The sequence below is a fragment of the Pithys albifrons genome, chromosome 5 (genome assembly GCF_047495875.1).
Source record: "Pithys albifrons albifrons isolate INPA30051 chromosome 5, PitAlb_v1, whole genome shotgun sequence".
Lineage (NCBI taxonomy): Eukaryota > Metazoa > Chordata > Aves > Passeriformes > Thamnophilidae > Pithys > Pithys albifrons.
Window position 1 is genome coordinate 11646753 of NC_092462.1, and position 13245 is coordinate 11659997.

Sequence of the window (13245 nt, forward strand, 5' to 3'; positions counted from 1 at the left end):
CGCCCGGTAGCCCCTGCGCGGGGAACGCAGCCCCTTCGCTGGGCATCCCTTCTGAGGGGAACACAGCCCCTTCGCCGGGCAGCCCCTCCTCCGGACTGGGGAAGGCAGCCCTCCGCCGGGCATCCCTTGTGCGGGGAACACAGCACTCCGCCGGGCAGCCCCTCAGCGGGGAACGCAGCCCGCAGCCCCTCCGCCGGGCAGTCCCTCCGCTGCACCGGGAAACAGCCCCTCCTCCGGGCAGCCCCTCCTCCGGAGTGGGGAACGCAACCGCTTCGCCGGGCAGCCCCTCCGCGGGGCCAGGGCGGGCCTGCAGCGGGATCCGCGCAGCGGTTCGTGCGTGTGGAACTCCCCCCGCGCCGCCTCCCCCGCGCCTTCCCCGGCCGGGCTTGCCAGCAGCGGGGGAGGCAGCTGTGCGGGCAGGGAGAGGGAGGGGAGGAAGGGGCAGGCGGGGAGGAGGGAGAGGTGGAGGGCGGAGACGGGGCCAGCCCGAGGAAATCAAACGGCCCCGACATGAATTAGGCAGCGGCTGCAGCGGGGAGGGCCCCCTCCCCCTCCGTCGGTCCCGCACGGCGCCCGGCGGGAGCAGCGCCGCCCCGCTCGGAGCGGCGGCTCGGGGCGCGCACGCACACACGGACCGGCGGCGGCGGCGGCGGCGGCCGGGAGGGCGGGGGGGCCGGCAGATGAAGATGGCAATGTCTGTGATCCAAGCGTGCCGCAGCCTGGCGCTCTCAACATGGCTGCTGTCCTTTTGTTTCGTGCATCTGCTGTGCCTGGACTTCACCGTGGCCGAGAAGGAGGAGTGGTACACGGCCTTCGTCAACATCACCTACGCCGACCCGGAGGGCGGCAGCGCCGAGCTCCGCAGCGAGAAGAGCGAGTGCGGGCGGTACGGCGAGCAGTCGCCCAAGCAGGACGCCCGCGGGCAGGTGGTCTCCGCCTCGCCCCCCGACGTCTTTGCCTGCCACCCCGACACCCGCTTCAACGCCCCGGAGCCGGGCAAGAGCTGGGTGGCCCTGATCCCGCGGGGAAACTGCACCTACAAGGACAAGATCCAGAACGCCGCCGCCCAGAACGCCTCCGCCGTCGTCATCTACAACAGGGGCTCCAGCAACGCCAACGAGACCATCACCATGCCCCACGCAGGTGAGCCCCGCCGCCCCCAGGTCTGTGCGGAGTGGGCAGATGGATGGAGTTCGTTTTCCAGCCCGCTTTGACGTCTCGCATCCTTGGGTGCGAGCTGCTGGGGGGAAGGTGTCCTCGCACCTCCTGCCAGGGAGCTGGGTGGGCTGTGGGCCTCGCCGGCTGGTGGGTGCCCATCGCGGGTGGGGGCATGGAGCACCTCTCCATGCTGCCATAGCAAAGCGTGGATGTGCCGCTCCAGGGGTGAAAAGTTTGGGAGATGTAAAGTTTGCGTCCACTCGGAGGAATGGTTGGGACGCTGAGCCCACTGTGGGGCACCGGTGTTTTGTAGTGTCCTGAGGGTTCTCTGGCAGGTGCTGTGTGGGATCTGGTGTGATCGAGACCTTCGGAAGAGAAGCGTAGCGTTGTGGTGCAGCCTTAGCAGGAGGGGCAATAAAGTAGGGAACTCGGTGTCCACTGTCTTGGCTGCAACAGTGTAAAAGCTGTGAGATCGAGTAGGAATGTCGAGTATCTAATTTGGTGAGAACACACTCTATTTTGTCCAGGGCTGGGTTGGGGGAAGTGTTTCACACTCCCAGGTGAATGATCAGAAGGAGTTTGTGCTTGCAGTGTCAGCACATGGGTGCTCGGCTCCCAACATGTGCTCGCTCATCAGCCAGAACCAAGACAAAATCCAGTCGTCGGAAACAACCTAAACCTTGGTTTATGCCCACAGAAAGAAAACCCCAACAACCCTGATTTTGTAACAATGTTTGATCTGAAATAATGCTGTTTTAAAAACAGTTCACCAGATTTATATTTAGGGACAGTGTTTTTTGCCAGGGGTCACTGGTCTGTTATAGCAGCTGCCTATGCGTGGAGACAAAATGCCACCTATTGTGAAATCTCAGTTTGGTTTCCATCCAGTAACTAATCATGCCCAGCTGTTTCATGCCAGCAGAATCTCGGCAGAGTTAGGAGTAAATTGAAACACAGAAATGCTGCAAAACAGGATGTTATTCTAATGACATTTTAAATTTCCACAGTACACTAGCTAGTGTGGATGTGCTGAGAAGCAATTTGTTGCTTAACTATGGTGCTATAATCCTGCTGATGCAAAAGTAGTGCTTTTGGAACCTCTTGTGTGAAGCCTCTTTCAGAGATTAACCATTTGTATTGGACAAATTTGTGTTTCTTCAGTAGGGTTGGTGGAAGACGGGGAGTTTTTTTGATGTTCTCCTTTGGGTTTGTGAGACAAGCAGCTCATACCTCTTGAGCTTCTTCAAACTGGGCTTTATAACCTGCACATGGTTTAGTAGCTGTTCAGATTATACTTCTTGCTACTTTAAGTATCACAGATTATATACTAAGCAGCATCAAGTAGTAGGAGCTTGGCATACTTATGCACCCTCAAAGTAAAGCTCAGGCTGTTTTAAAATTTGAGCTGCAGCATCACTCCTTTTTCTCTAACGGGTTTCTCTAAAACTGCCAACATGTTGGATCAATTAATGGCTTGCCTGTTTTTAAAGTATGCACTAAGCTGTTTTCCCACACGAATGGTGTTTTATTAAGAAACAGTGGGAGTAAAAAATGTGTCTAACCTTTTCAAATGTTAGAGCTTTGGTTTGTTTGAAAGTCTGAGATGAAGTAAGCAGGGAAACTTTCTTACTGAAAGTCGCCTCAGATTTTAAAAAAATATGAACATTATATCAATTATCTTGGGGGAGCTTTTTTATGTCATATGACTCTGTAGAGTTTGTTCTGAGAATCCTTTCTGAGTACTGAATTGATTCCCAGCCATGGGATTGTACAGTACCAGAGGCTGAAATGAAAGGAAACTTGCAGAAAATAATCTGGGCTTGTGGAACACAATCAATGAGATTGGAGGGCTTTGCTGATGGATTGGATGAGGTTGTCTTCTTTTTAAGGATTTTTGTTCAGTGAAGTTGAATAATGATCGTTGAGTTTACCTTAGAGAAAACTTGCTCTCTGTGCACAGTCAAAACTGAGACGTGTTTTAGAGTCTAAGTCTGCTGGAACAGGAGGAAAAATAATTATTCTTAAATATTTGGCAAACTAGCAGAGATTCAGAACTGGATTTATCTTTACTCTCCCTCTGGTACCACTGTTATGCTGGGACAAAGTGAACATACAAGCTCTGTAAAATTCTGGCTGTGATTTTTTGACTTACAGCCTTTGACGTCTGCTTGTTCCCAGTCTAAATGATAGCACAAGATTCAAGGGAAGAATGAATCAGGTTCTTGGTTTCTGAGTTCAGCAGCATCTGCAGTGCTCTGCCCACGCCAAATCCTGGAGTGGGAAGGAGAAAATTCCATCCTGGAAAATACTTGGAGGGTGACAGGGGAGGGTGAAATATGACCTAAAAAGCAATTTTAAAGTCAAAAGAAATATAATGTTACTCATTTTCTTTTCCCCCCCTCACAGATTTTGAGTTTTCATAGAAGCTTAAACTCTTCCTAAACAGAAAAGTATATCCTGTTGCATAACAGTGTGGCGTCTGCCCTTACTAAAGAACTGTTACTCCTAACAGAGTTGTTTTATATACATTCTTTTCTTGTGCATGCTTTGCCTTCTTCCTCCTACTGTCATTTTATCTCTTTTTGCTACCTTTTCTGCTCCTCTCACCTTCACTCTTGCTTCTTCATCTCTACCCCTGTGCCTCTTTCTCCCTCTCGACCACATTATTGTGCCCCTTCATAGTGCTTTGCTCTTGCCACTTTCTTCCCAAAGCTCTCTTTCCCCTGCCAAAGGTATTACCTCATGGCTCTACGTTTAATTATATGTCCTGTTTTGTGCTACAGTGCAGGCCAGTGCCCCTTTGCTCATGTGGTGCCTCCTGATTTTAAAAACTGTAGGCAACTGTAGCAAGATAATGTGCTTCAAGTTGAAGGAGGTTCCTAGACCCACCACCCTCAAATCAAAACTGGGATGGTGTTATATCAAAGCATGTTACAGGAGTCTTAAAATATGACTCTCTGGGATTTATTTATAGTGTACCAGCCAGAACAGACAAAGTGCAATTTGAACAGGTTCAGTCACTGCATGGAAAGCCTTTGCTTTCGGGGAGCTTGTACTGAGGTCTCTGCTTGCACACCCAGCATGGTGAGGTGGAATTGTGACATCTGCATTCACAGGGAACGCGGAGCTCTGAGGGTGCACTTAACTTGTACATCACCTGCTACAGCCTTTGCAAACTGGCAGCTTTATTTTTATTGGCTTGAGGGATGGCTTAGGAGCTGTGAGTATGACTGTTTGCTTTTTGACTAAGTAGGTTTTAACTAGAGAAGGAGCAAAAGCATGTAGAATTTCTATTTCAGATGCTTTGCATCTCTCCTAAATCAATTTTTCTGATAGAAAGGTAATAATATAGAGGATGTTTTTCCATGATGTTGGCTAGGGTTTCTTATTGGAATTTTTTTCTTATTCAGAACAAATTAGCTGTTATCTAGGTTTGAAAAGACTCTAGCCACTGTGTTTACTTTAATAACTTAGTATTAATTTGAAGTAATCTTACTACCTGTTGTAGCCAATGTCCTAACATTTCCTCTGAGCTCTGAATAGATACAATGAGAGAGCCTTTCAGAAGGTGATTCAAGGTGAGAACTTCCTTCTTTTCAGCTCTCATTTGAGGGAACCTACTCTGACCACTTCTAACCTGGGTACCTGTCAGGTGCTTGGGGCCAGGAAGGAATGTTACCTGTGACTGTACACAATTCATATGTGGGTAAAAATCATATCTGTAGTACTGTATGTTTGTAACATTCAGTTTGAAGTGCATCAGAGTATCTCACAAAATGAGTATGCTTATTATGTGAAGCAAATTTCATGCTAAGTATTTGCACCAGAAGTATATGAGAGTCAGGCAGGTTTGCATTCTCCATATTCTGCTGCTTTTGCAGTGCACCCCATCACAAATTTGAAGTCATGTGCTGCACATGTGACAGCCCTTTTGCAATGAAGGGCAGATGCTTCATTTTTTGTAATGGCTTGTACACGCTGGTAGCAACTAGCAGCTGTATCTTTGAGTCATGGATCTCATCTGTGGTCTAAGATGACTCTGACTTCTTCCCTCCCTCCCTGGCCCTCAAGTGCAGTCCATGTGCACCAGATTGCATGAGGCGGGCATGGTCATCCCACTGCAAAATTGGATGTGTCCCTCCACACGTACTGCGAACATGACCAGCCTTGATCTAAGTACATTCAGTTCAATAACAGTTTCTTCCCTTGTACTTAGATTTTTGTTCCATGATCAATGACTAGTCTTGCCTTTTATATAGTTTAAGATGTGTTGGTAGTAGTTTTGGCTTTGGGCTCCCCTGTAGATTTCTACTGATATGGAAATTAAACACTGAAGAGTTCTGTCTTTACAGACTTAATTAGTACTGTAGCTGCATTTGTTTCTTTACTAAAACAATTGTTTTCCTAAACTCTTGTTGAATTCTAATGAGGAAAATGTGGTAACAGCATTCACACTGAATTTACATATGGATAAGTTTGAATTAATTGAGGGCTGGTGATCTCAGGCTCCCAGGGCCCACCATAGTTATTTTCTGTTCCAGGCCCAAGATTGATTCCTAACTCAGTGTGGAGAGGAGACGGAGATTAGTATCTCTCTGAGCCTTAACCCTTGAGGCATGGCTGGGGTGTGCTGTCATCCTTAGGAGATTAGAGGAGCTCCTTGATCCGTCATGTAGGCCTAGTTTTCAGCACTTTTTGAAAATCTAGTTCTGTGTGCTTATCAAAACCCAGGATTTATAGCACTGTCCAGAGCCAGTAGCAGTGCCAACAAGTTGTCCCACTGTGTTGGCTGGTGAGCCACACCTCTGCCTGCTGGTTCTGCTGTGGTACAGTGCTAGACTGCTCTACTGCTCGTGTGTTTGGCTATACCGAGTGGAGGGGACACTTTGTGGTGTGTTAGATAACACACCTAACAGTTGAGCTTAAACTGAATTAAAAGGAATGAATTTGACCTACAAGGACTAGAGCAACAAAACAGTGTTAGTCTCTGATACTACTTGGGTCAGCCACTTCAGGTTTGGGGCACTGAATTTTGTCAATAGATTAGAAGCCTTTTGCCTTGTTGAGTCTCACATCTTCTTTCAGCCTCACAGCTGGCTTGCAGGAGCCCACTGCAGACAGTGGAAAGACAGTGAGTCCACTGAACTTTGGATCACCTGGTAAGGTACAGCTTTCCATACCAAGTGGGGAAGTATTGATTCATTGGAGATTGCATTGATCCTCCAAACTTACTGACTGCAAAAGCAGTTAGATTTCTGCACACCCTTTGGTTATCTGCAGCATTTGTACACAGTGATATTCATACATGTGGTGTCTTCAGATCTCTGCAGTAGGAAGTGACACAGCAAGAAGAAAATCTTCCTCAGGAGCAAAGCTGTATCTGCATTGATGCAAACTGCTGCCTGTTAATCTGGAGCGCCTCCTTGCGTATGCAGTCCTTAAAAAATAGCTTGCTTTTGATAAAGCAGTGGTTTGTTCTAGTCCCATTGGTATTTTGTCTTTGAAATGGTGTATGATCATTAGAATACTGTGGCAGTCTGTGGCTAGCGTGGTAACTGTTGTAGCTCACTAAACGATGCAGATGTGTTTCTGTGCTGCCCCTCTTCGTGGTACATCATAGACCACAGGAACATTTTCAGCCATAAAAGGGAGAGAAAGTTACTTCATTGTTGTCGCTCTTAAGACTCTCTTTTCCTTGTAAGAGAACAGGGCACTTTCTACTTTTCTCATGTAAGCAAAGGCCTAAAAGAACCCCTTATTTTGCTGCACTTGTTTGATGGAGCTCATAGTGCCTTGTCATGTGAGATGACTGAGTTTCAAGTGACGTCTGCTGAGACCACGAGCCAGGCTGATGAAGAGTTAGATCTTTATGAAGGGATAGCCCAGTGACTTCTCCACTTCCCAGTAATTTCTGCATAGCTAACCTGCACAGAAACAGCATTCATTTCAAGACAAGCCCCACTTCTGCCCTTTCAGCTGCATTTGAGTACTAGTCACTTAATGACTCCTTTGGTACAGAAGGGAGTGAACAATGCAATCATTGAGTCATAGAAATCAGATATGGAAAATATTGAGTAGTCCATGTAATCTGTCACCTTAGGAATGCAAGAGTGTTTCTTACAATGTTACCATCCACTACTGCTTAGCATCTTGCAAAGGAAAGAATTTTGGGGTGCTTAGAGCCAAATGCAGTCTGTGTAAGGAGAATGATGCTGAGGCAAGACATATAAAATGTAGGAGGATGTTAATTAGTAATACTAAATCTTGCAGCACTATTTAATTCTGATAACTTCCACAAAGGCACAGCTGCTAAAGGATAAGATTTAAACCCAGCTGTATCCAATTGTACCACACAGTTATGGGAGGTACACAGCAATTTTAAGAAGAAGGAAGTGGCAAAGTATTTTGTAACTGGTTGTGTCCAAACAGGCTTTACTGAGCTGTGTCTTGATTCCATAGTGGGATGTGACCAAGGACTTCATTCATGACCAGTGCTCTGCTCATGTCACTGCATAGTGTTTCAGTTTCTCTGGAAAAGAGATCTGAATGGTTGGGCCACACATCAGGCACTGCACAGTCTTACCAGATCCTGAATGTGGATGAGCAGGGGTCAAGGACCCCTCAGTGTATCCTGCTTGTTCATAAGAACATTTAGATATAGTATCTAATAATGTAATTCTATAAAGAACTAAAATTTCTGTTACCTGGAGAAGAAAAGCCAAACCACTTAGGTGAAATACCAACTTTTAAAATTTACCATGTTAAATCTACCAGCTTTATATCTACTATCTGATGCACTGGCCACGTTAGTGTGATTAGAAGTAATTCTTCAGCCAGGATAGGTTGAAAATTACTGATTTAGGTGCTTACCATCCTGTTATAAACAATGTTTTTTATTTCAAAAACAGATGGGTGGAAACACCTCTACTTTCACTAGCTCTCGTAGATGGAGAAAGGTTGTAAATATCGGTTTGTTTATGAAACAACAATACTCTGCAGCTGTGTTTTGCAAGAGAGGCTTAATAAGGGCATTCTTTACTTTCTGGTTCCTCTTCAATAAATTATTTGAAATAAACCATAGGAAATTGAACTGAGGAGAAATGGAGACAATGTTTGTTTTACCAGTATTCTATACTGAAATATGAAAATAATTGTTCGTTTCTTTTCCCTCTCAAGAGCGACTTATAAATAACATTAATAAAGTGAAATGCCTCTTCATTTGCTTCTGTCAGTATAATCCTAGTGACATTCAATTATACTGTTAGACCCAAGGATCTGTTAGAGTTTTGATTTGGAATTTGATGTGTTTGACTGTGTTTATGTATGCAATAGTGCCTGCTGTAAATTGGAAAGGTAGCCCATTTATTTTGGAACAAAATTAGAGGGGAAAAAAGTTTATCTTTTTAGTTCCCAAATCACAGAAATGTAAATTACAGCCATGTAACTCCACAGAGTCTTGACTTAGTATGTCTTGTATAATCCTTAAACACAGGTAGAAGCATTACATCTGCATAGGAATGTAGTTCCTCCAGGAATGCAAGGACTGGGGTGGATTGGCAGGTGCTCTCTTGTGCTACACACTTAATGAAACATAGTTTTTAAAAATTAATTTATATTCTGTAATGTCTTGAGCCTTTGTCATGAGAGGAAACCCCAGTAGTGAGGTGCTCCCTAACAAAACAGTTCTCTTTGTGTGGTTTTCTACCAAGACAAACCCCTACTACTGACATATTTGTCTATGAACCATCATCTATAAAGCCATGAACAGTGGCTTAATTATACAGGGTTTTATTCTTCCTCATAATTTGTTCCACACCTTGGGCTTCCTTCTTCCTAATATGCTCTTTGGTTTGCCTCTTACTGTTCAAGGCTCTCCTTACAAGACATCTCTTTTTTTGCAAGTCACTGTAATCTCACCATATAATATGTGTGTTTTAAAAGGAATTATACATCACATTAATCTCTGGCTTCCAGCTTTATAAATCATACATCATTAGACTGTGCTCTTCTATTTGTTACTTGATCTTGAAGTTCTTGTCAAAAAATTAATTTCCAGCACGGTCACTGTTATATTACATTGAACGTGCTTGCCATTACATAGCAGCATTAAGAATGAACTCCAGAGCCTAAAAGGTAGTTTCATCTTTAGTTAACATGTATGTCTAATCTTAAAATTGCTGTAAAATGTGTCAGCATTAGTTGAATATGTGCTGTGGATTCAGACCCGGTACAATAAGCTGTACAGTTCTATTGTTTTGGTTAAATGGATTTGTGGAGAACTTGAGAAGCTTCTGCACCTGATTGTTACTGTCATACTATCAGAGCATTTCCAGTTCCTCAGGATCAAAGCTCTGAGTGTCTAACAAGTTTCAGAATAAAAGATTTCTTGGTTCTCCAATTATACAAGAGTTCTCTATCAGTGTCTGATAAAGATCTTTCTGATGTTACATCCCATGATGCTAGATAAAACATTCATATTCTTTTTCCTTTTCTATTTCAGTATTTTCTGTTAGAAGTCAGAAATATGTTTCTGCTTTTCCTTTGCCCTTTGAGAAATCTCTGTGTTACAGAATCTTAAACCTTGGGCCATATTTCTAGGATATGTCTGTGTTTTTACTCAAAAAATAAATAAATCTTTGAAGTGGAACAGTCTGATGCTGCAATCATATTCATGCTTGCTTCTTGTACCTGCACAGAATATGCTTTACCCTCTTGTCCCTTTTTAAGCTTTTATTCTGTGCTCACTGTCTCCTAGTTTTACCTGCCAGTATCATGTTCCTTGACAGAGGCAACTTTTGCAAGATTGTGTAATCTCTGTGCCTGGTCTCTCATTACTCTTTGTGTGTCTGTGTCTTTGAAGTACCATATGGTTGTCCATCAAATTCATACCTTTACTAAATACTCTATCAAGGATTCTCATGCCAGAAAACGATGAATTGTCTGATTAAAACACATTATATCTTGTTATAATGCTGCCTTTGATGTGTTTATCTTGCCTTATTTTTCCTTCAGTCTTCTATCCTCTTTATTTTCTTCCTAGTTTTTCTCTCTATTTTTTTTTTGCATTTGCTATCCATGCTTCCAATAAATCTTTCTCTTGGACTTCTCACCCTTTTTTTTTTCTTGTCTTCTTCACTTCTCCCTTTCTGTGCTCTGCACCTGATTTTTATCTCTTCTGGTTTTTAATTTTTTTTCCTTTCTGCCCAGGCTGACAGAAGCAGGCAAAGGCTATTTGCTTTGCATACAAAGTTAACTGTAAGGGGAAGCAGAGCAGGATTGTGGTTTTTTGATTGCTTTTCATTTGCAGCTGACTCTGGATTTAAAGAGCATCTGCTGTTTGCTGCTTAGGGTGGGCTTGGAGGAGTGGGACACCAGCAATTGGGCATAGCACATTTGCTATGCATAGAAGGGGATTTGTGCTGAACACTCCTAAGTCTTTTTCATGAATTCTTAAAAGACTAAATTATGGTCTCCTTCAGGAGAAGGGGCAGATTCTTCTCTTCCATGCCTTTATGGAAGAAGATTGTTTCCCCTCAATGAGTGCTGGGAAAACTGATGGGAAATTTTTCCAAAACTGTTTACTTCGGTAATGAAATGGATTTTCAACAAGAAACTGTTTTGGAAAGTTCTTACTCTCCAGAAGAGATCTTACAGATCTGAGTTTGAATAAAGATTTTATTTTGGTAAATATTTAATGTCTCAGAATTTCAGGAACAGTTCCAGAACAGTTTGGCTTCCCTTTCCCTTTTTATGATTACATATTACATTTTAATTAGCTTCTACCAGCTTCAGACACTAGTTGCCCTCCAGAGCACAGACCTAACTTCTTCCCAACTCTCATATTACACTTCTCCAACAATCAATGCATGGATTTGATCACAAGTATTATATGAAGAATAGGACCTCAGGTTTGCAGTGCTGAATATCTTTTCCCTGGGATGGTGTGACAGCAGCTTTCTGTCTTCCCCAAGGGCAGTGCCTAAACTGGAAGATTTTTGGCCCTTGCTGTGTGTCCTTCCTGGCAGGTTTGGCATGACTTCTGTGCTGTGTCTGGATACACACGGGAATGGCACTCAGTATGAGATAAAAATTGCCCTCCCAGACAAAGGCATGACAAGGATCAGTAGTTGTCAATGGAAGTGAGACAAATTCAGGCTTGTAGCAAGATGCAATTTCCTAAATGGTTGTCCATACCTTAATGTTATTTGAATGGGATTGGATAGCTCTCTAAATGTCAAATGCTGGAAAAATGACCCCATTCTCTGGGGAAATTATAGAATCATAGAATCATAGAATCGATTGGGTTGGGAAAGACCTCCGAGATCATCGAGTCCAACGGTTGTACTTATGGTAGTATGTGTATAAGGAAGGTTAGAGAAGGTGATTAAGATACTTCTTTATGGTTTTAGGGTAGCTCTGAAACTACCACTCAGTTCTTTTCCACACTCGAAGACTCAAAACAGCTGTGGCAGAAGCTCTGTACCATGAACGAGGGTAAACCCCATAGCCTGAAGCATCAGCTTTTCAAGACAGGATCTCTGCAAAGCTGGGTAACAGTGGTCAACTCAATATTTTTTGTGACTTGCTCATAGGAAAGGAAACTGCAGGAAAAGGCACTTGCAAGAAAAACATGGTCTGAGCCACTTCTATTTTTTGTGCCTGAAGGTAGCTAACGAATGCAGAGAGCTGCCTGTGAGCCTCCACAAAACAAGCATTTGCCAGAGCATCTGTCTTGCGTCGTGAGAGAAGTTAAAAGCCTTTCTCTTCCCAAATTTTTATTTAAATGTTGAATGCCAGCACAAGGGAATACCATGACTGAATGCAACTCAGCACAGCAAAGTTATCACAGGTGAGGATGAAACAGTTCAAAAGGCAGTAGGACCATCACTCACTTTGCCAGAGGAACAGCTAAAATAGCCATTAGGTGAAAGTCACGTGAATGAACCTGAATCCTGGAGAGGTGAATTCATGTTGATGCAAAAAGAGTAGGTTGTGACCCCTGTGGCATCATCAGTGGGAAGACATTCTTCCTCTCAGAGACTCTGAAACTTCTTTGACTAATCCATATATCTTAATCCTCATTTCAGTTCTGCACCGACTCTTAATTTCTCACTGGTACTCACTGTCGTGATCTTTGACATTTTCTTGTTTGCTGCTCCACTACTGTTTGTCCCAGTCCTTCCTTGGAACCTTTACAGGTGGTGGGAAAGTTCCCTGCAATGATGAGGCTCTTGGTCAACTTGTGCTCCAGTTTGAGCTTGTGTATTTTCTAGCTGCTTTAGCAGTTTTGCATGTTACTTGGTGTTTGAGAATGGAGTATTGTATTGCTCGCAGAGGGTTGTCCAACTGGATCCACAGGTGAATTAGATAGAGAAAGCTACCAAATAGCTTAACTGTATGGGAAAGTGATGAGTTATGTCTGAGTCAGTCAGGATCCTCTAGTGCATTTTGATTCTTCAGGGAACTCACCTGTCATCTTCACTCTCCTGACCTACAAACCCCTGCTTAAGAAACTACACAGGAAATTTTTTTTCTATATTTTGGTTTGTGGGTTTTTTGTTTGTTTGTTTGTTTTTTGTTTTGTTTTTGTTTTTGTTGTTGTTTTGTTGTTGTTGTTTTGTTGGGTTTTATTCATTTTTTTCTTTTATTTGTGGTAATGATAGCAGGAAGGCAATTCTAACTGTCTTTCACCTCGACTAATAAAACAATTCCTAAAATTTCTTACTTGCAAATGAGACTGATACTTGAAAACCACTTCTCACTTTACTAAGGTAGTAATTTTGCTGCCATAAAACTCACTAATAAGTAGGTATTTTCATATTTAGGCTAGACATTATTTCTAATGTCCACATTACATTAAATAATTTGGAGAATGGTTCATGTCCCAGTTCAGGACAATGTTTGCACAAATGGTTGTAGTTAAGCTCACAATTAGTTCTAGCTGAGAATGGGCCAGAGGTTGAGCTTCTTGACTAAATGTCACTGCAAGTGGTTTTATGAGAAAATGTTACCTATGAAAGACAAGAAGAGTCTGATGTAGCCCAAAGGCTTATTACTGAAAATATTACAGTGGTCATCTTGGGTGAA

General features: G+C 43.4%; 1 protein-coding gene across 1 annotated transcript in view; it reads left to right on the top strand.

Annotated features, from left to right (window-relative positions):
- The first annotated feature begins 653 nt into the window (after nucleotides 1-653).
- RNF150 (ring finger protein 150) overlaps nucleotides 654-13245 on the top strand; it is a 112182-nt gene continuing 99590 nt past the window's right edge. The window contains exon 1 of the mRNA XM_071555710.1: nucleotides 654-1143. Coding sequence (XP_071411811.1) covers nucleotides 681-1143 — 463 coding nt within the window. The 5' untranslated portion in view covers nucleotides 654-680. The remainder of the gene's footprint in view (nucleotides 1144-13245) is intronic.